This window comes from Lineus longissimus, chromosome 5 (genome assembly GCF_910592395.1).
Source record: "Lineus longissimus chromosome 5, tnLinLong1.2, whole genome shotgun sequence".
In the NCBI taxonomy this organism is placed as follows: Eukaryota; Metazoa; Nemertea; class Pilidiophora; order Heteronemertea; family Lineidae; genus Lineus; species Lineus longissimus.
This window is the reverse complement of record NC_088312.1, coordinates 9259121-9281173: the sequence shown is the minus strand read 5'-3', so window position 1 is coordinate 9281173 and position 22053 is coordinate 9259121. Positions and strand designations below refer to the sequence as shown.

The 22053-nt window shown below is 43.1% G+C and overlaps 4 protein-coding genes across 5 annotated transcripts; 1 reads left to right on the top strand and 3 right to left on the bottom strand.

Moving 5' to 3' along the window:
- Positions 1-1420: 1420 nt before the first annotated feature.
- Positions 1421-4089, bottom strand: LOC135488276 (transcription factor SUM-1-like). The gene is made up of 3 exons (XM_064772820.1): positions 3382-4089; positions 2727-2796; positions 1421-2100 (listed from the first exon to the last, which is right to left on the bottom strand). Exons 1-3 carry the CDS (start codon positions 3796-3798, stop codon positions 1973-1975), a joined length of 615 nt encoding a protein of 204 aa, XP_064628890.1. The 5' UTR covers positions 3799-4089; the 3' UTR covers positions 1421-1972.
- A 1524-nt stretch (positions 4090-5613) lies between these two features.
- Positions 5614-8796, bottom strand: LOC135488342 (myogenic factor 5-like). Its single transcript, XM_064772919.1, has 4 exons — positions 8782-8796; positions 7801-8483; positions 7237-7327; positions 5614-6182 (listed from the first exon to the last, which is right to left on the bottom strand). Exons 2-4 carry the CDS (start codon positions 8479-8481, stop codon positions 6094-6096), a joined length of 861 nt encoding a protein of 286 aa, XP_064628989.1. The 5' UTR covers positions 8482-8483; positions 8782-8796; the 3' UTR covers positions 5614-6093.
- A 1782-nt stretch (positions 8797-10578) lies between these two features.
- On the bottom strand, positions 10579-16224 carry LOC135488405 (myogenic factor 5-like). Its single transcript, XM_064773005.1, has 3 exons — positions 15253-16224; positions 11771-11849; positions 10579-11338 (listed from the first exon to the last, which is right to left on the bottom strand). The coding sequence occupies exons 1-3, from the start codon at positions 16075-16077 to the stop codon at positions 11211-11213; spliced, it is 1032 nt and encodes a 343-aa protein (XP_064629075.1). The 5' UTR covers positions 16078-16224; the 3' UTR covers positions 10579-11210.
- A 406-nt stretch (positions 16225-16630) lies between these two features.
- On the top strand, positions 16631-21410 carry LOC135488281 (uncharacterized). Of its 2 annotated transcripts, none has more exons than XM_064772826.1 (2): positions 16631-17261; positions 20180-21410. In XM_064772826.1, the coding sequence occupies exons 1-2, from the start codon at positions 17255-17257 to the stop codon at positions 20533-20535; spliced, it is 363 nt and encodes a 120-aa protein (XP_064628896.1). In that variant the 5' UTR covers positions 16631-17254; the 3' UTR covers positions 20536-21410. The 2 variants fall into 2 exon arrangements, with proteins under 2 accessions (XP_064628896.1, XP_064628895.1); XM_064772825.1 differs by lacking the exon at positions 16631-17261 and adding an exon at positions 19440-19740.
- The last annotated feature ends 643 nt before the right edge of the window (positions 21411-22053 follow it).

Below are 22053 nucleotides of genomic sequence, written 5' to 3'. Positions count from 1 at the left end.
CCCTTATGTAATGACACCTGGGAGACCAAGTTTCGGTCCGATTCGTTTCATGGTTTGGCCACCAGGGGGCCAAACGTTAAAAGTGAAAATATGCAATATCTCCCTTAATAGTAGTCGGGAAATTTTGAAAAAAATATGGTAGGTACTTCTAGCAAAGGTGCATCATATTTCCTCCGGGTTTTTGATTTGACCTCCTTTTCAAGGTCACAGAGGTCAAATGGTGTAAATTAGCCGTTAGGATGTAACGATGGCACGTTTCTAAACTGCAATGACTATTGATACCAAATTTGGTACACATTTACCCCTTAGTCAGGTGATCTCAGGGACCAAAGTTTGGTCCAATATGATTCACCACTTGACCACCAGGGGGCAAAATCCAAAAACCTTAAAAATGTGATTATTCCTTAACTTCTTGCCCGATTGCCACCAATTTGATATCATGGGTACATCTAACCACCATACAGTATATGTCACACAGGTTTTTAATTTGACCTTCTTGTCAAGGTCACAGAGGTCAAATGGCGTAAATTCGCCGTCAGGCGTAACTATGGCATGTTTCTTAACTGCAATGACTATTGATCACAAATTAAGTACACATGTACCCCTTGGTCAGGTGATCTCAGGTACCGAAGTTTGGTGCGATCTGATTTGCCGTTTGGCCTCCAGGGAGGGGGCCAAATCCTAAATTCTTCAAAATGCCATTATTCCTAGTAATGACTTGCCCGATTGGCACCAATTTTATATCATAGGTACATCTAATTCTAACATCCATTCAATGTGTCACCCGGGTCTTCTTTGATTTGACCTACTTTTCAAGGTCACAGAGGTCGAATGTACTGTAAATTGGCCATTTTGGGGAAATTGTAATTGCTTGGACCTACATCAAACCTAACACTACATGACACAAGACCATGCTCTTTATCCATCTTTCCTCCACATGAGGTGAGCACAATGGCCCTGGCCATTTCATCTTTGGCTGATCTCATGAGTCTATGGTAAGTTCTGGTTCTATACATTTTGTACAGAGGTCGATAGTGGTATTCACTGTAACTACGATTGTCGCCCTGCAGGTTGACATTGTCATCCAGGTTTATGGAGATGACCATTTGTAGGCCAAGGGTCACCCGCACCCACCTATATCAATGACCAACTTCTTAACCAATGACCAAGCAAAAATAATTGGTTTATGCATATCTATAAACCAATAAGGATGCATTGTCTCCAACCTAAAACAAACAGTATCAATTCAAACCCTATGATTCTACTATGGGGGCGAAGTCGTGTTGGAATAACACCCAAGGTCCCCGATTGATTCCGGATGTTGGGTGAATTTCTTCAACATTGTTATTTCTCCAAACAAAACCAAATAAATTAGCTTCACTTTCTTGTCAATTCAGGTTCAAGTGCTCTCTGTGGTTGTGTTGACTCTCCCTGTTGGACATGCTATGGTAGAAATGAAGCTGTACAGATTTATAAAAAGGCATCTGGTTTTGTCCATTTGCTCCCAAAGAAATAAAGTACAACCAGTATTTTAGTATTGACATGTTTTATATATACTCGTTTTATGTAGGTTTTATATGTACACTTCATATCTTCATTACTCTATTCTCTCACTGAGTTGGGACGTTTTGCTGCTTGCCTCTCCCACAAAAACATACTGTTGACCAGCTCTGTAAAGAGAGCTTTGTTTTAGCAGTTAACAAACAAATGAGCGTTTATGTTTGGTTTCAGAACAGATTTGTAAAAGGGGATGACACGTTTAGAGACAAAACTGTGCAGAAACCAACGTGGTTGTGACAAAGCCAAGCTTGAAATACGACAAGTCTTGAAGACGGTGACGGGACTAAATTTTTAAAACCTCTCAGTGGTCGCGTTAGGTTTGTCCCGTCTTCGGAAAGCCGAACGGTCCCGTCCACGTTTCTATTAGTCCTTGAATTAAACTATGAGAAATCACTGAGCCCTTTGCGCTTGTTCACGGTGCCGGTGGAGAACCTTGTAATTTCCCATTGCTGGCATCATTGGTGGGACGAATGCTCTGTACAATTGTTGAAAGACGATCCAGCGTTGACAAACTCCCGCTCATGCTGCTGTCGTAGTAGGCTGCAAAAAACCAATTCATTGAGTAAAGAAATAGGAACATGATTGACTATACACCAGAAATGAGAATTTTTCGTCAGTTCGCTTTTATATAAATAATAAAATTATTTTGCTTTTAAAAACCAGTGCAATGATGATCAATTATTCCTCCGGCCTACAAAACGATACTGAAATTTAAACACACAAGCTGACTCCTACTAAGCGAACCACATCTAACTTCGGCATAAAAAAATTAGACCCAGGAGGAAATGTTATATTGTAACTCATTAGCGTTCGGCACGTGGCCCAGAACGTCTGCCGTTAATTCACTGAATGGGATGACGCCTTCCTTGCTTGTTTGCCGAACAACAGTTGTTCCAATGTGTCAATGAACTGAAAAGTGCCCATTAAACGCCGGAAGGTAGCCTGTGCGCTCATTTTGTCTGTAACTCATATCGGCTGTTCCAAACTCTTTGGCAACTTCTTCTTTCAATGAATATCATAGCATGAGTTAAATCGGTATAGATAAGGGCAGGCAATCACAAATATCGTGAATGAAGACAGTCTTTTTTACGGAAAACTCGCAATTCAAGCGCGAACCCTTGTTTGCGACACGCCTTTTGTCATCGATAGAATAATAGAAAGCTCACCATTTCTACCATATACCGTACCATCACTAGCGGGCGTGCTCTGTCGATCAAAAGCAATTTCTTGTGGTAACTGGAATAGGAATACAAAAATTTAAACGCACATGACAATTTCTTGTGGTAACTGGAATAGGAATACAAAAATTTAAACGCACATGACAAGAACGTGCGCGGATGATAGTGGCGACATTCGGTGAAAAGGGAGGGGACAAACGTAGCGGACAGATCAGATGGGACAGGGTGGGTTTTGGACTTGCTGACATTTTTGGATTTACTAAACTGAACATTTCATGACAGGCTTGGTGGTATGTCCAGATGAAGAGATCAGTTCTTGACAGAGAGGCCGGTCTTTTTTGTATAACTGCAAGACAATTTTATGGCAAGACAATATTCAGTAATTGTTTGCAATATGTATATCACTCACTATAAGATTGTCCGCTCTAACAAGCCAGTGGGATTATTACAGATCAGTTATTTGGGAACAGGTTGAATCTTCAAAGACAACACACTAAAAGACATGGGCGCCGATACCGCAGGATAAGGACACTTTCGTTGACTGACCATTAATTAAGTCGTGGAGGTGGTTTCACGCAGGACATGTACATTATGAAAAGTAAAACTCTAGAAAAAGCTTGACCCATCTTTACTTTATACTTACCGTATTAAATCGATTGCCGTATTCGGATTGTCCACTCCTCGCAGCATAATCACATTGTTCCGTAACGGGATGACTCGAGTTCAAGAGATCCTCCAAACTTTCAATATATCCAATAGCACATCGTAAAATCTCAATCTTCGAAAGCCGTTGATTTGGATTCGAACATGTCCTTCGCTTCAACGCTTCAAACGCCGCGTTCACCCTCTTCAGCCTGCGTCTCTCTCGCATTGTTGCAGCCTTTCTGCGGTCCTTTTTCGATGTCCTGCGTTTGCAGGCTTTGCACGCCCAGAGGAGACACCTGTGCGTGGACCCTGGGGCAAGGACATGGGGATGATCCTCAAATTCTCCCTCTGAGTCCCCGGTCAGCAAACTGCCGTCACCGTCACAACTACTTTCGGTCTCTTGGTCTTCCTGCATCTTAACCTTACGTACGCGATACAAGCATTGCTAACTCTGTTCACCTCAGTTCTTTATTGTACTTGTTTAGGAAATGGATAAGAACAGTTGGGACTGAGGAATTGTGATGGATGTATACCTTTTTCTGTTGCTTGTCTCACATCAAGTTAGACTTTAAATCCAGGTGCCTTTCGTGTACCAAAGTACAACAAAAACATCCAACAAGACCCGGACCAGAAATTGTCTTGTGTTTTATTCGTTTTACCTTTAAATTCACCATGATGCTAGCTGAATGATACATCGAATACACAGCTAAATCTGGCCAACTTATGCCGAAACTTCCCGAACGCATGCTTCGTTTCACCAAACTTTGGCGGACACGCGCATGTTATAATCAACATGCGCTGGCTGCTAAACTGGACAAACTTAGGTTGAAACAAGCAATAATAACATGAATTGTTGGTAAATGATTCGTTCTCATGCATCGCTCTGGACTTATCCTTGCTTATCCGAGAAAACACATTACTGCGCATTCCGCTAGAGAAAATAATCAATGTTCGAGTTCCGAAAATTGTCTCCTCATCAGGGGGCTGAATTGTTTGGATTCATCATTGATTTATAGCGTCGTTTAGGTGTTTAGGCCAATGAGGGGATGGCAAAACCCGAAGACATGGAGGAGCCAGGTGATATGAGTGGTCCCTCTCAGGTGTTCTGGTAATCAAAGTTAGCAATGTTCATCCCGCTAAATTGTAACATCTGTAAACATCATGTAAAACACTACAAATTATCACTTTTCACTTCGTCGCTCGTTAATTTCGAGTGCTTGTATTTGTGGACGCTTCAGAGAGAAAGCCAGTTGTCGAATTGAACCCAGGTGAGGAATAGATCAAGCTCATCCGCCTCTATACCGTCTGGAGAATTGACTGCGCCGCTTCCCAGCGAAATTTTGTAACTTAATTGGGAACTGTATCAGAATGTTAAATCAGCAACAAATGTTGAAGGATTGAGTTCTGGGCGTGTGCTTCTTCTTTTATCATAAAGTCGACTGCTTTTCTTCAAACGAGTATAAACTCTCAGTTCCATTTGAAGTCAACCAATCCCACCAATCTGGTTGTGACATTGTCCTCGATAAGAAATCCTAGCCAAAAATTTCGCGAAACTCAGTTGTTACGTGTTTGGTCATTCTGCTTATGGGGGTCATTTTCTTGAAGGAGCAGGAAGAAGGTGCAGTGCAGTACATTTTCACAGCTCAGAGAAATGTACCTTGTGCAATATATGCTTAGCGGGTTAAAGACCCTAGCTAAAATCGGTATGTTACTCTTACGACGTGACCGTGATCAAAAGGACGTCAATGTGTCGGTCCAGGTGCAGTTAATGAATGATTTCAGCAGCCGTGATGGGGAGGCTCTCCTTGGGGATATTCAACTCCTAGTTTTCCGTCACTTTTTCACCCAACTGATGACAGCTAACTTCATCTACCTGGGACGTCTATAATCACCAACATATTTTAGCCAAGAACACCAGGAGTAGGCCACACCGTTCGCGAGTCCTCCTCAGTCACCAGCATAAGAAATTACAGTCTGGCTTGAAAGAAACATTACTTGATAGTAAACTGATGTACTATATGTTGGCCAAAACCGAGGTGCCTCGCTGAGGTTTGGTGCGAAATGACAGAAAAAAACAAGACAGTGACCTGAAGGACAATGGGTGATATGAATAAAGACTAGCAAATGCTTTTATCTAAAACTTTATGTACATTTACACTAGGCCTTTCTGTACAGAATTGAAGTAAAAGCATTTGCTAGTCTTTATTCATATCGCCCAATAACGCTGGGGTGTTGGCAAGCATCCACAAACGAAACTATGGTTTACTTTCATTTCATCCTTGGTCGCTTTATTGATTGATTTGTTGTTTTTATTTACAGATATGATAGCATACTTGAATTATGTTTCTTAACAATAAATTAGGTCTAGTATTTGCAGTATACTCCATCAGTAACGACGTGTGTTCTTCAACGCCAAATAATCCTTGTTGTTCGTCCTCCCATGGCAGGCGCAAAGCAGTAGCCTGGTTCGCCGGCCTCGATTTTGGCAGCGCGAGAGTTAGATCCGGAGCCCAGACAAATATAAAGTGACACACTTTGATTGGTGAATTTTTGGAACGCGAAGGCCTGACGTGGGAGGATGTTAGTGTTGATGTGCTTTACTAATACGTGGCCATCGCTATCTTCGAAGTCCTTCGTTCTCAGTCTTTCGTTTTGAACACTACACTATATTCTCAGTTGTCAATTTCTCGTTCATCTGATTCTGGGGGGCTCAGCACTGAATAGATGACCTGTGTAGATTGTCCACCATCGATGTCAGGCAGTCGATACTTGATTTGTCCCCGTAACCGTTGGAGAGGTCTGAAATTATACGAAAGACACTGAGAAATGGAGAGAATGGAAAATGAGGAGGGACACTGCTTCACCATTGCTCGCGTTTGTATCTGTTGCCCGTCCCCCAGTTTTTATTATTTGGCCAGGCAACTCGGGCCCCATTGTAATTTGGTACCCAGAGCGAACCGCGCTATACGGCCACTGTATGCATTGGCCCCCGGCACCGGCCCAGTCGTGTCAAACCTGGTAGGAGGGAACCAATATTCCCCAATATAACACGTCGTGGAAGTGTAAAGTAAAAATTTATTAGTGGGTTAACTCTCTTAGTATATCCAACAATTTGGTGATGAGTTCGATGATACCTTTTTCCTCTTGGCGAAGATGTTCTGCTAATTACAGTGTCTTCAGCAGAGCAGGTAAACAAGAAGAGTACGTTTCATTGTTTGATTGCTTCGAGCAACTGGTCGTTTAGTGGGAGGTTGGTACTGGTGAATTTATTGCAAATTGCTGTATGGATGGGTTGTCCATGCAATACTCTATTTGTATATTTTACTTCGTTTAGAAAAAATACAACGCGAGTATTGAAAGGAAACGAGGCCAAAAAGGTGGCTTGCAAAGCATTTATTTCAGCTACTACTATCCTGTGACTTTGTCCTTAGTTCGATTTTGGATGAATTTCAAATTATAATCAACACCGGTATAAGGATCAGTTTATGGGTTACCACCAGCAGGGGTCATGTTGCGACCAGCAGGCCTCCCGGGTATCATGGAGTTAACAGAAAATGAATTTTCACAGCCATCGAGGAATATTTGCATGACAGGCGACGTTTATACCTAGCATTCGAAACTTGAAGTGATCTAATCTGCGAGGCAGGATACCATGATATGATGTTAGTTCAAATGAGGAATGATTTCCAAACATTCTTGATGAGGATTGCCTAAAAATTCGGTGGGTTTCAGCCGTTATTAGTCGGAGCGAATTCGCGGTGAATCATCCCGCCTTTGAGAGCCCCCACGTTTTGAAACATTACACCCCGTATACATGTATGTTTGATACATAGTTGGACTAAACGATAATTACCCGCTCCTGCTGCTTGAAACATATTGCTATTATTTTGAGGATATTTCCAAGAATCCATGGTCCAGTATGAAGGCGCATTAAAAACACCATTCTGAAACAAGAACGAAATGGCGGTATTTATATCAGAGCAACCGTGTCAAACGAATTACAGTATACACGAAAAAGAGACAGCTACAAAAGCATCCGTTATAAATAAAAGAAATTCTCAGAGAACACCGTCCTTCAAATTTGGTCATTTTTGCAGAGAACACTTTCTTATTTCACGTTTGTGCAGCTTCCTGCCCTGATAGCCTATACTATAGAAACGATCGCGATATTGCGTCAGAAATCTTGTAATGGTTGTGACAGTCATCCGCGCAGGGTGTGCAGTCCACCTGTGGACAAGAATCGGTTGCCTGGCCATTAGTCCGCCCGTGAGAAGCCAGTTCCGTTTTCGTCAAATGAGCCTGGATCCGCTCCCTTTGGCAGATGTACATGTAAGTTAATTTGTCATCACACGAGTTGTTATGTAGCTAAAATATGTGTCATTGTTTTAACGAGGGACAAAGGCACAAAATGACTTACCAAATATTTCCTCCTGCTGTCTTCAAGACATGGTCCCTGCGGTGTAGGATTACTTGACTCCAGTAAATCCTCCAGATTTTCGATATATTCTATAGCACTTCTGAGTATCTCCAGCTTGGGTAATCGCTGGTTCGGATTCGTACAAGTCCTTTTCTTCAGCGCTTCAAAAGCGTCATTAATTTTCTCCAAACGCCTGCGTTCGCGCATGGTCGCGGCCCGTCGTCTGTCAGTGGGCGATGCCTTCTTTTTGCAGGCCTTGCAGGCCCACATCAGGCAACTCCTGGTCGCCCCATTCGGCCCCGGAATAACCACATGTGTGTGCTCATCACTGTCCTTAGAAATACACTCATCACTTGTGACACTAGTGACACTACTTGGACGAGAAAGTTGGTTAACGCCACCGAGACAAGTTTCCGATTTTTTAAATTTTGGCGGCGAAGCGCCTCCTGATTGTGTACTGCAGTCTGGTGTTGAAAATCTGTAATTTGGCCGGTTTGGTGACAGATAGAACAGCGAATTTTGGTCCGTACCATTCTTAAGTCCTTGGTCCTCAACATTATTTCGGTGGCCATAGCTGTAAAGATTGTCTTGGCCAAGTCCAAACTGCGGCCGATAATGAGACACTTGGTGGTAGTTTGCGTTCGTTGCGTATGCGAACGCTGGGCTTGTGTGCCCGTTCATTTCTAAAGTTGGCAACATGGTGGGCATAAAAAATCCTAAGACAAAGCTTGCGAATCTGTCAAAATGATGATCTGTAATTTCGTTGCAGCACTAAGCCAGGTCCCTGCGACAGGTTCGGTGTTTGGATATTGCTGAATAATTTTCAACGTCAAATCGTTAAAAATTGATGAAACTGATGGTCCCTATCCTGAAGAATATTTGTTATAGGCCTATACGTCCAACAATGTGAAGAAATGTCACTTTGAAGCCCACACAAGCTACCAGTTTGATACTCCACAGTTTTTCGTATTCCCAACTTACCGCTGAAAACTCCCGGGCGAAATCAACATAACTTTCAGAGCGGCCAGCTGCCCACTGCTGTAAGATACTGAAGATAACATAAACATTCAGAAGTCGAAAGGTAAGTATCCAGTGAAATATCCTCTTGGTAATGAGCTATGATACTTGGCGGAATGGCCATAATTAGCTCCCTGTCAATCAGGCATGTCAGCGAGGCAATCATGTCTCATCACCCCGTTTCGTCACCTGATTACGAAGTGAGAGAGGCGACTCACTTTCCCAGGTTCATGCAAGAAGACGACTCAAAATAACGTAATACATACATGTACTGTCAGAAGATTGTTTTCGAAAGCACTCTCTTTGTTGTTGATCCTTTCCCCAACCTCTCATCTCTGGGTCTTTTTTGATTTTTCAACCGAGTGTGAATTTGGAACAGGTACTTTGCAGTGCGTCAAGTATTAAAGTGGTTCTCTTGGCCCAAGCAATCACATCAAGACGGGAAATTTTGTAACGACTTTCTACGGTAGGAGATGTCACTCCTGCGATCTAGATATCGCTGTAAGCCTAAAACATGATATGGTTCTATTGTATACCAAAATAATTTACCCCGTGGTTTTGTGCCGAACCCAATGACGAACGTGCGATATATATGACGAGGAATCAGTTAACAACACCAGTGTGTGAACTTTTTGCATAACGGTATCTCGTCACAAAGCTCGGCAGATTACAGCAGGGGATCCTTGCCAACCACACTGAGGGTTCAGGTCAACCCTGACGACTGATGCGAATGCTTTGGGACGTGCCAACAATTAGAAGTTGCAGTCGCAGGCCTAAAGCAACTTGAGGTGGGACGGATGGGTCCAAGTATACTTGCCTTGTTGTAACGGATGATGCAAACACCTGGTTACAACTTGTAAAGGTGCACATGGGCTACCAGAATTTATTGACCTCTGTACGCCCGACTGCAGCTCCCTCGACCGAACACTCGTTTCAATTAACTTTCATTGAAGCCATGATCCAGGCTACCTGGACATCCTAAGTTACATAAGTGCAGCATGTTACCTGCGGCGAAGGAAATGAGATCTTCTGACACTTTGAAAAACAACTTCTTGAAGCGGCTAATGAAAGAGCTTAATTTATCCGAAGGAAAACAATGGTTCATAAAGATGATAGGTCTTGTTTTTCTAGTAGCTGGGGTCACTGTTTTCCAGGTCTTGGGTCTTTGTTTTATAGACAACCCACTTCATTCATGTAAACTCAGTTCGTCTTGGTCTTTGATCCTGTCCTACACTAAATCGCGGAATCTGTCTTGTTCATTACTTTTGCCTTAATTGACAAAAGGCCAAAAATCTACGTTTTTGAAGTGAATCGTGAGAACCGCATATCGACCCCCCTCCCCCCACCATCACCACCACCCCCAAGTCTTCGTCATCGCAAGAAAACCCTAGTATTCACAGGTTTTTACATTATCAATTACCATATTTGTCGGTTTCCTGAGAAAAGGCGGTGGTTCCGACGCCAGCCCACAGACACAAAGGACTGTTAGTTTGAGGGGGCGTTGTCAGGGGCTGTAGGTGAAGATGATGACCCCCGGCGTTAAAGCCATGTCAGTGAAGAGCGGCTTCGGAAGTGACCGGAAGGAGCACCTCTGCCCTAAAATTGATTATTCTGACGTGTGTGACCTTGGAGGAAAAAGAATGAAAGGGAGACGACTGAAAATGCAATATATTCATATTATATTTCAAGAACGTGATATAATGTGTAAATTGTATAAAATACAGATTCATATCATGATAATATGTTTTACCTTATCGTGTAAATAAATATAAAGGTATTGTAGAAAAGCGGCCTATTTCGTCGTAACCGTCCTTCGCCCTCGTGTGCGAAGAACGGACAAATGTGGTCAAGTCCGATGCTAAATGCATGGACGTGTATACTCGAATACTGGTGCGACAGGAATGCTAGTCCCAATACAATTCAAAAGCTTACGCCTTGTTGCAATCACATGTTACCTTCAGAATCTACTAAGCCAATGTGCCGATAACTGTGACATTCATCCTAGGACTCACCATACCTTCACACCTGAGGACAACACACCTAGTCATTTCGCCCTTCCAACAATCTAGCGTCGTATCCAAAACGGACTTATCGAGAACGAAGTCCCTTGTCTGTAATGAGTGAACGGAAGAGGCTGGTGAAAGGTCTTCGGCGGACTGGATCGAAAATTGATAAACCGGGTGAATGCATGTACCTCACACATACGATGTAATGTCAATTTCTGGTTGTGTAATATACAACATCCTCAGTCAACGATGATTTCAGGTAAATTTTGCCTATCAGATCGTTGCATTTTTATGTAACACCAAGTGTGATGCTTATAGTCACAACCACAAGTGGGACTAAAAACCCACTGAGTTTGTCTTGAGACTGAATAGCCTGCTACATTCACATCATTTTCGAATGAGATTGTCCCTTGCGTTATTGGCGAGTGACGACATCGGGCTGGGCATGTTGGAAGGACGGATGTTATCCACGATGTAGGACAGTCGATCTATGCTGGAGGTGGCAGGGCCATTTTCTGAAGAGAGACAACAGACAAACGTAAGTGGCAAAATCATTTAAGATTGAGGTTACCAATCCCTCTCAGGAGCCAGGGCGATTTTCTGTAAATAACAAGACTTCTGCAGACGGCTTGAAAGCCAGTACGGAACCTAACTGATTTACAGTTGAGGGTCGTGGCGTTGCGTGTCCTTCGCGCTCCCGATTGTTTCTCCCAGAGTACTTTGCAAGATTGCCACAGCTCACAGGGTTACAAAGCCATGGCCGAATGTTAGGTTGAAATTAGCCTCTTGATTTACGTACTATTTTAGACCTGTATCTTTTAAAAACGACAAAACTTCGTGGACAACGTTATAGGTTGTGACACGGACGTCGCGTGCATATGATAGACGTTCGTGGTTGCGACAATGGTAAGAACAAATTCGATGTAAAAAGCGGGTGCCGTACGTACCTTGAAATCCAGTGTAATGGGCAACCCTTCCACCATTTTGTCCAAACTTATCAAAGTACCAGCTTGTTTCGTTCAGGTTCTGAAAAGATAAAGAGAGAAGGCTCAGGTTCCAGACCTACATACATGTCAGTACCAACAGGCCTTTACAAGTAGGCCCGAATAGATGGCACTAACGGTTAACATTAATTGCCTTATTCATGTACCTCCAAGTTTTGGATCAACTCAGCGTTGCAATGCATCGTCCCTGTCCGCGATCCAGTGCCATTCGACGCGACGCCTAAAACGACACAGTCACTTTTCATTCTACTGGTTTTGTCATGTTTGTTGACTCTAGTTTTCGACTATGATTGACGGATCAGACCCGAGTTAGCAGTAAAAGTGCAAAACATTTCGTCCGAGATGGTCCCTCGTGCGGCAAAAAAGCTGATGATAGATTGTCATTATTGAGATGCTTGTCAGCTTGTTCAGTTCACACGTGGGCCTCATAACACTCGAAGACAGAACCAGAATATGGTTTCGCTTAGGTCGACGCGTGTCAACTGTTATTTCGACAGTTTAAGTTCAAGGAAATTTGATTTCATGGTTCTCGTCCGTTGCTTTCAGGAAATGGGTCGGAATTTTCCTTTAACTTAATCATTCATCATCAGTAACCATGTTTTCCTGGTGAACAACATACTTGAAATTCAAATAAGTTTATAAACGTCTTACATATCATATCAGCGGAAGATACAATAAATAAAAAACAGGCGCAAGTGTAAAAAAGAAGCGTTGAAAAGGTAGTGAAGGGTGCGTGAGCATTGTCTGTACTGTTCTTTTGGTTAAGATGTTGATTTTCCGCACGAGTTTTTAGTTGCCCCTTGTGGTATAACATTTGGAAGTGTCGCTACCACAGCCAGGCCCAGCCGATATTGGTTAGGAAGACACGTCCGCCGTCTGGTTCACATTACATGTGTAAACTCTCGAAAGAGCATGACTTCATTACCTATAGGCTAATTTGACTCAAGTTCCCTTCAGATCGCGGTGTGACGCAGAGGCCGGGAGCTCCGGGGTCGCTCTGGCTTCAATTAAAGTAGTTACAGATATCATTACCGGTATTTTGAAGATAAATGTTTGGCTAAGCTATGGATATGGCTAGAAAAACATGAGGCATTTCGTGATGAAAGATTCGGGCGAGCCATCAGGGCTTGTGGTATTCGACTCGATGACTCGACGACGCGATGGCTCGATGACGCGATCGTTGCTATGGATTTTTGTTAAAATACGGAATCCCATGGTCCTGGTCTCCGGGCTACCGCTGCAACAGCAGAGGTTTTAGCTCGGCCTTCCCATACCCAGCTACGGTATGTAGAAGGATGTGCCCCCCCCCCCCCCAGCCATGGCCACTGAAGATTGGTCCCCGCGATTGATTTTGATATTTAAAGGACTCGCGGAAGTTTCATATATAGCCAAGCAGAATTAAAGTAAGGCTAGATTCTTTCCGGATATGGTATATTTATTCAACTAGCATATTCTGGAGCATGTTATATACACGTTTACACACACAACCAAAAGAACCGAACAAAAACAAAGAAGAAAGAAAAGGGCAATGACAGGTCACCTTACGATCCCATAGACGTGGGATACTCCTTTCCACAGTCTATTTCCTTTGACCAATCACGCGGTCCTCTATTCCTTTACAATGACATGTAAATTCTCCTGAACCAATCTTTCTCTCGCTCCTGGTCTACATAAGAGCATACTGGAATCTCCTGAATGATCTCACCAAATTCCATAAATTGGATCTAATCTAATGATGAGTTCTCTTTAAACAACGGTCTTGCCTCGCAAGAGATCAAGACGCAAGTGATGTTTGGCCCTTGTTCCCCAACTAAATATCTTAGGACCATGTGAGAATGACTCCACAATTTCCCAGAAACTGTAACTGGCAGAGACAGGAAAAGTTAACTTCCTGTGCCAGACTCTCCCTCTTGCTGATCATCTCATAGGCTTAAAACGCCCACGCACCACTCCAAACCTGTCACCAACTGGTACCAATCCGGAGTTTCTTAGAAGTTTTAGAATATATGATAGCTTCCTTATACCTTGTGTCCTGTTGGGATGGTTGTTAGTGAGAACAACATCCTGACACGTTATGGTAAAAAGTGAACTAACTAACCTAAGTATAATATATGACATTGAGTTAAATGAAGTCTCATTTAACTGGTATAAAACTAACTATATATAAGATGATATGATTTGAACATAAATGTCGGATGATAATGGACACTGTTAATTGTGCCCCGTCACACATAGCATGCAAAATGACCGGAGATTTAATTGACAAACAAGCTTCTAGTGGCCAATGTCAGATGTCATGTGGTAGTCTGTCAACAATCGGAATTTCGCATATGTGCAGTTTTTTAGACTCAGTCACTCAGTCCCTCTTCCGCCCCTTGACATCTGCCCCCCCCCCCCCCCCCCCCCCAATACATCAGCCCCTATACATGCTTTCCGAAATTGGTGGCTTGCATTGGAACTAACTTTTTCCCCCTTGTCCGTCATTAAAGGCATCCAAGTGTGTTGGTCAACCATGACTATCTCCTTTGTCCCTCCACCACAGGCCTAGTTTCCCCTTATGACATCACTATTTCGGACACTCAGCGCCCCATTTCTGGAAAGGTGTATAGGACATTTAATATTGCCGTGCTGAACGGATATCCAGAGCCAACCTTGTCTCCAGGAACTCGCGTGTCATTTTAACATTGGAATTTCTGCTCGTAAAGAACCTGGGTAGGAGGTTGATCTGAACCAGCTATATTTAGGTGTATTCAGCTGTATTGACGGTAAGCTTGCATAGCAACATGGCGCATGGTTTTATCAAAAATGCGAACTTGTAGGAAACGAAAAATGGTCGGATTAGATACGGTGAAAACAGCTGGAAAGGGGTTGGTAATGATCAGTTCTTTTTTATTTTCCTCCACTTATGATTCTATGTATAAATTACAGTCCAGGCAGTGATATTCTTTAAAAAGATTCCAACTTGATCGCGTCATCGAGTCATCGCGTCGTCGAGTCATCGAGTCGAATACCACAAGCCAGCCATCAGTGGTCCAGAGATTTTGTAATGTCAGTGGTCTGGATGGATGTCCATGATGTCTAGACTTTTTTCTCTAGGACTCTGTTTTTACGGCTGTGCTGTTGAATGTGGCATACTCCAAGTTGATAATTGTTTTAAAAGGAATATATTTACCCCCCGCCCACTTCCCTCCTACCGGACCACATGAACCCTGACCCGAGCGAAAAGGAGTTTCCTCCATAAAAAGTAAACAAGACCTGCGGCGTTGAAGTTCACATGCAGTTGCAAGCAAGTGCATGGGCTACTGCGGTCTCAATGTTCGTGTGGGAGATCTAGATTTGGCAGAGCAAGCATGTTGATAGCACAGCTCCGACTCTGACCAGAGGACCCTTGATCAAACAGAAAGGAAAACAACCAGATAACTCACCAGTCCCGCTTGATCGAAGTTGCAGAAGTTGTTCGCATCCGTAGCGATCTTGTTTCCCCGCAACATGTCTTCCAAACTCTCAATATAATCGATAGCGTTGCGTAATATCTCAACCTTGGGCAGACGCTGATTTGGGTTGGAACTTGTCCGCCGCTTCAACGCCTCGAACGCTGCGTTCACCTTGTGTAAGCGTCTCCTTTCCCGCATGGTCGCAGCCTTCCGTCTGTCAACGCTCACTGTCTTCTTCTTGCATGCTTTGCAGGCCCAGAGCAGACAACGGCGGTGCCCCGACCCTGGGGCATAGACGTGAGGTATACAGGACTCCTCCGCGTCAGAGTCTGACGCATCATCACTCTTGAAGCTCGGGCTCGGTCCAGTTGAACCACTATCTCCATCGTCCTGGTCCACGCAGGAATCGTACAACGGAACCTTTTTGCTTTTGTCGCAGCTTTGAGAACTGTCGTCCGAGTCACATTGGCTCCGCTGATGTAGCTGGCTTTTTCTGTTGTAAGAGCCACTCATGTCTGATAGAATCATGACGTCAGCTTTATCCCGAGGCGTTTTTGCACTGTTTCGGGACACGTTGCGACCAGAGGAATCCTTGTAATCGATGCCAACTTTGTCCGAATCTAAAATAGGCATTCTTCTGGGTATGAGGTAATTGATTCCTCGTGAAAAACTGTCACGTCCTGTGTCCATCCTAGAACCTCCTGCTGCGAATGGAGGGGCAGACATGGCAGAAACAGAAAGTGACGCAATGTTGTTGCGAAAATCAAAGTTCGGTTGAAGATCCACAAAGCGACAACTTTGCATTCCAGTGGCCATGGCGGTGCCAGCGTCTGTCTTACTCTGTTGCCTCACGACAATAAACACTCTCACAGCTAGCAAAGCTTTATGTCTTGTGTTACCACTGTGTACCAACACCGCATTGAGATTATCAAAACAAGATGTAACGACAAGAAAACGCTACTGATCGACACGCCTCCTGCCTGGCCATGTGGTTGTCGAAGGCGGTGCTTGTGGTTGCTGAAACTGACATCAGGTAAACCGTCAGTAACCATCAGCCGTCATGAGCCGGAGGGAGACCACAGTGTTGCCATCTCGGTGTATTTCATGCAACAATATTCTGCCCCACCTGTTTATTTCTTCAGATTTGGCTCCTTCAGAGCCAAAAAGTCTGCTTTAGAGAATGGTTCAATCCCATCCCGATTGCTGTCACGGCCGTCAACGGCATCCAATAGCAACGAGCGGATATAAAATTGTACTATCTGAATTTTCATTGGAATCGGCAGGTATCATTCCTATACATGCGATCCACAGGCCAGGACCTTGCGTCATGTAGAGACTCAAGAGAATTCCTTCCCAGTGGATTCTGGATATAAATCAGTCATTAGTGAGCCAGGTAGAAAAAGATCAATATGATCAGATATTAGCGCTATGAGCAGTATTTAAAGCTATTATATACTGTGTATGTTTGAGATTCCTGGCTAATTTTAGTGTCGCAGTATAAAGTCCACTTTAATTTTTCCCAGCCGCAGTGATGGGCCGGGCGCTGAGAATTTTGTGGAACAAATAATCGCTTCCATGTAAATCTACACTTATATATCGGTTTACCCCTAAACCTCGTCGATATAGATTGCAATGGCCATCAGTATAAAGACTTATTGGCGTCCTTCCCTCGAGTTCCAAAGATGCCGCGTAGCTTTAATTCGATCTCGCTATGGAATAGTATCGGACCTGTCACAATCACCACTAACGAGGAGCACTGAGACCGAGATCGCTGACAGCAGCACAACACGCGACAGACTTCCAGCGGACAGGTTCACGGCAGCTTTCGTTCATGCAGAGAGTAGTCAACAGTCGTCATTTTATCATTTTTTGCTTTGAAAGGTTGCTCATACTGAAGAGTCGTCTTGCATTCAATCAAATCTCGATTTTACCAGAATCTCGTGTTTGCCACAAAGTAGGAGAGGTTTACAAGCAACGATAGTACATAGCAATAATGGCAGGTATGTATTTTGTTTACATAATATGAATATTGAGTGAAGATTCTCCTTTCCGGGAGTTAGGGAGTTTTCGCAAATCACCGAAACGCCAACGCCAACACCTATCACATTGTTCGACATCGTGAACAGGAAGTTAAACAATTGGATAGGAGTACGCGTTGGCGTTTCGGGGATTTGCGGAAACACCCTATTTTCTTTCCACTTGCACGGCTTCCCTGTTTATAGTTACATGTCAGCATCTATACAATGTACATGTATTTCATTAGTCCTTTCGTCAGTCTGAGTTACCGTGCTTAGTTTATATCATACTTTATCATTTCCTTTGCTTCCATTTTTAGTCCTTCGCATTTAGTATCTTTGCTTGCTTTCCTTTCTTGTTATAAAAAAGTCGTTCGCCTTCATTTACTTACTAACGTTACAGGGTGTAGAAATAGTCTGATTTTGTATGAGATGGATGCAGATTTTGGTTGTATACAGGAAAACGCGGCTGCATCATAACTGCCGCTTATTCTGTTGTTACTGCAGAAATCCATTAAGCATTGACTTATCGGGTTAAGGTAATGTACATGTATAGCTGTTATCAACAGTCGCTGAAATGGTGACTGATATCATTCTTTGCTTCGTGCAGTGTCGATCCGGTAAGGATCGATGAAACTGCGAATGCTTTTTTTCTCTCTATTGATGAGATATTCGGATGCGATATCATGCGATATCATGACCTTTACCTTTCCACACCTTGATGATGTCCATGCGCTTCTCAAAGTCCTAGGGACTTTATGGCGTAATATTTGAATGCACCCATGCCGACTGAAAATGCAGCCGATCACTAATAAACTGCCTCAGATAAACTGTCAGTGTCAACCGTCAGGGAAAAAAACAGGAAAAGCTGAAGGGAAGATATTTATTCGAACATGCAATTATTCGAATTATTGTGACCATTAAATCAGCCAATCAAATTGTCGCATTTCCTGCATTAATGCTCACGACGGATAAATCAGATTTATACCATGCGATGAATAATCTTATGCATTCATATATTCAGCGAGAGGCAGACAAGCAAGCAGAGAGTCGTGAATTATGGACGGAAGTGTGGTATATTGGCGGAAGTAAGTGTGTAGAAGACAGTTCCAAGATTTGCTGTCAGATGGCGCTAAATTGCCGCGATAAGGAGCAGGGATGTTTGGAGCAAAAGCTTCATCTGACTCGGCTCTGAAATGCAATCATCACGGACCAAAGCAATGAAAGCATATGGTTTCATCGTCTGAGCTACAGGCTGATAACCAGCATTATTGGCCGTGATTAATCTTTTCAAGCCCAGTGCTGGTAATTACCAAGTCAGCAAAGTCATTAAGAAGCGGTCAAATGAAAGGAGGATCGGACAACTATCAACGCCCAAAACGAGGCTCAATTGATTTATGATGGTAACTTCGTGTGGATGACCATTCATCTTCAAATGTCCATCATGGCGACTTATATACATTTCTGACGACATAATTTAATGTATATACAGTATTCCCGAGGTACAGCAATACATGACGTATTCCTGTTATCAATAAAATTCTATTTTATCTCGGTGGTCAACCTTTACCCGCAGCATGCTTGGGACAATGCAATTACATTCATCATTTTGCTCGTTACAATTTGCAATACAAATGAAGTGTTGCCAAGCAACCTGTAATTTGCACTCAAAATCTGTCCTTGGTAGGAGGAATGAGATTGATGGATGAGAGTAGCAACGAACTTTTAGCGTGATTAGTATCATGCTCCTGCGAGTTAATCAATACCCCTCGACATCGATCGGACCAGAGTTGATATATAGACGATTATTCGATTTTTGCAAATAATGAAGTTGGCACACCCCGGCTAATTTCTAATTGGCTCTTATTAATGAGACGACACGGCCATTTGAATGTGATGACTCTAGACCAGTCAACACTGTTCCATGCTAAATTCACATTGCTCAAACATGAAATCCTGCTGTGCGGGTGAAGTCGCTCGGCACACTTTGATGAGGCGGGAGTCAAAGGAAAGGGAAAGACGGAAATTCAACCCATCTCATTTTAACACAAAGAAGATTTTTCAATTTTTGTATGTAAGGTACATGTAATTAAGAGTTAATTACGCTAAATAATAAGAGCGCAAAAATTCATTTTACATTCAGTAATCCCTTCATCGATATATCAAACTATGACTGATGTAATGCTCCATGTGAACGGCGCGTGCAAGAAGTAAAAGAAGTAATGGGCATGCGTACAGAAATCGAGGCAGCATCCTCATGATCACTTTGACTCGGATACTCCAGAATTAAAGATGTCTAAAGTTACTGCTTGCCCGAAAGACGAGCAGTTTGAGGGGAAGATGCTTTGTGGCAAGAGTACTTCTCCTCAGGAGGATAGGAAGCATTATGCCCGGGTCCATCAGACCCAAGTCGTAGTACCAAAAGCACGACCAGAAGATCAATCTATTTGGACGGGAGGAAGCCGTAAGTTACATGTACCTCTTCTTGACTACATGTACACGTATTCATCTTGACCCTCAATGTTTCGACATTGCTCAGCTGTCAGACGACAACAACGCGCGCGTAAATTCATGTACCATATTTGCATGTAGGATCTGCAAGAGTTGTTGTTGGAGATTTCTTCATGATATACATGTACATAATCTAATGTTCGGATTGCAAGTCTTAGTCCTTGCATCCATCCATATCGAACGCCACTAGCGTTTTGTAAATTGTATCCCTAGCCCGTCCGATCTTCGTCATGCAGGTTTGGAGCATCTTTAACATAAACGCCTTCTTTTTACGACATCCTGGATTCCTGTCTCGGCAAGCAATGATTTCGGACAAGACGGAGGATTATGAGTAGGATAGACATCCATGATTTCGGTAATTTATTTGAGGCCTATTTTCTTTGTCTTTCCAGAACTAGAGAATAAATCGAATGAACCAGGTGCAGACGATTTTTTGATCGCAGCCGACCTGACGCTCTACTCGAACCCCGTCAATCGATTTATGGCCTCAGCCAAGGCGCAGAAGGCAGAGCAGCAGGCCAAACAAAATGCAATCAGTGGAAACAGCGGCAAGAAAGAGGAAACCGAGGCGCCAAAACAACAGCATCATGGTGCAAAGCACACTCGGGCAGAGGCGGAATCTATTGCAGCGGACTTGACGTTGTATAGAGGACCGATGGCTGCGCTTGATGCCATGCACGAAAACCAGAGGGTCCGTAACATCCAGGACGGGAAAAGGGACGATCATCACCACTACAATAAAAAATAGTAAACAGAGTACATTCGACAATAGATTATACACATATAGCTAACTGCAAATCGTGCAGGGTGCATCACTAAAACTATAAACCACTTTATTCGGTCAAACCCTATTCTCTTGTGGTTGTGATTTTGTTCACTGTCTATAGGCTATACACCAAAGACATCATTTAGGCGTTTCAGATTTGAGAACGATAACTCGAGGATTCCGGTGTGGACCTGCTCAGGGCACAAGAACTTACCACTTTTCATATTCCCGTCGTTTTCATGATCGCATTTGTCGCTCAGGTGACGGCCGTAGAGCATTCGCGGGACTGTTATACTGAGTTTTTCTCAGCTCCGGCAGGCCAGGTCGGTGTGGGAATGCATTAAAAAAGTCAGATGTCACGAGTTAAGGAAATTTTTACCATCTTTCAGAGTGTTGAACAATTATTTTCTTGCCCAACGTTCAGAATATGACAAAGATACTCTTACATAGCAGTAGGCTCAGTGTCTGTTAGGGATATTGATACCCGTAATTTACTAAGAACTTCTCAATTCCAGTTTCTGCATCTTGGCAGACGATCGAGTATTGCATAAAACTTCATATTCATATTGATCCGTAACTCGGATGCGTTTCTTTGATTACTCGCTTGATATATCTGCAACATGAGTTATTCGTTACGTCACTAAAAGATGACAGATCGATACATGCAGAGATTCGCTTCAAACTCCTTGTCATTTTCTGTATAAATCCGTCCACTTACAAAGAAATTGTCAAGAACTGACGAATGGCTATGTCGTCTGTGCCGCGCCGATCCGGATAAATGCCAAAACGGCGGAAAACTCTCCCATTTAGATGGTTCGTGTTGTCCAACTGTAAAGACGTTTAAACAATTCAAACCACCCATGCATTTATTTCTTTATTCTACCCATATTCATATTCCGTTAATAGGCATTTTAATGTTTGTGTTTCGGCATGTCATACGTTCGGAACGGCGGACTCATTTGGCAAGACGTTTCGAAAGTCTTTGTATATAACCAGGTTTGTACCGAGATGGCACTGAGGTCTCATGGTCAAGCAAAAACCCCTTGATGGAACTAAGTTTACTAATTTTGTTTACCCCACACAGCTACTCTCCATAGCAATGTTTTCATATCTTGTTTATTCCATTGTAAACACCTTTTGTGCACTTTTTACCCCGTTTGAGCCTTTGAATGGCCACAACTAACATGATATTTGCCCTTCAATACGCGGGTTTTTAGAACTTGCGCACTTCACAAGACCCGTGAACAAACATGGCGCGTCAACAAAAATCAAGTTGAATTGGATTAAAGTCAAATAGTTACCAAAATTCATAACCAGTTACGCAAAGCTTTGTCCAGCCAAATTATCGTATCTGATAAAAAAGGGCCGCTTTTCGAGAAACACTGTTGTCCTCCATCATTCCTTTTTCCGGCGGCCTCCTCAGAAAGCAGCCTTTGCTGCGGACTCTACGCTTTATGTTGTTGATTAAAAATGTATATTATCAAAAACATTAACTGAATC

Bases quoted from the DNA above. Each gene is read 5' to 3' on its own strand.
- LOC135488405 (XM_064773005.1), bottom strand. From the start codon at position 16,077: ATGGCCACTGGAATGCAAAGTTGTCGCTTTGTGGATCTTCAACCGAAC. The intron at 11,850-15,252 runs GTGAGTTATCTG...TTATCTTTTCAG, and splicing joins ACTTCGATCAAGCGGGACTG to AACCTGAACGAAACAAGCTG. The intron at 11,339-11,770 runs GTACGTACGGCA...GTCTCTCTTCAG, and splicing joins CCATTACACTGGATTTCAAG to AAAATGGCCCTGCCACCTCC.
- LOC135488281 (XM_064772825.1), top strand. From the start codon at position 19,569: ATGTCTAAAGTTACTGCTTGCCCGAAAGACGAGCAGTTTGAGGGGAAG. The intron at 19,741-20,179 runs GTAAGTTACATG...TTGTCTTTCCAG, and splicing joins TATTTGGACGGGAGGAAGCC to AACTAGAGAATAAATCGAAT.
- LOC135488276 (XM_064772820.1), bottom strand. From the start codon at position 3,798: ATGCAGGAAGACCAAGAGACCGAAAGTAGTTGTGACGGTGACGGCAGT. The intron at 2,797-3,381 runs GTAAGTATAAAG...TTCCTATTCCAG, and splicing joins ACGGCAATCGATTTAATACG to TTACCACAAGAAATTGCTTT. The intron at 2,101-2,726 runs GTGAGCTTTCTA...GGTTTTTTGCAG, and splicing joins TACGGTATATGGTAGAAATG to CCTACTACGACAGCAGCATG.
- LOC135488342 (XM_064772919.1), bottom strand. From the start codon at position 8,481: ATGAACGGGCACACAAGCCCAGCGTTCGCATACGCAACGAACGCAAAC. The intron at 7,328-7,800 runs GTAAGTCATTTT...TTCTTGTTTCAG, and splicing joins ACAGCAGGAGGAAATATTTG to AATGGTGTTTTTAATGCGCC. The intron at 6,183-7,236 runs GTAATTATCGTT...GTATAATTTCAG, and splicing joins GTTTCAAGCAGCAGGAGCGG to ACCTCTCCAACGGTTACGGG.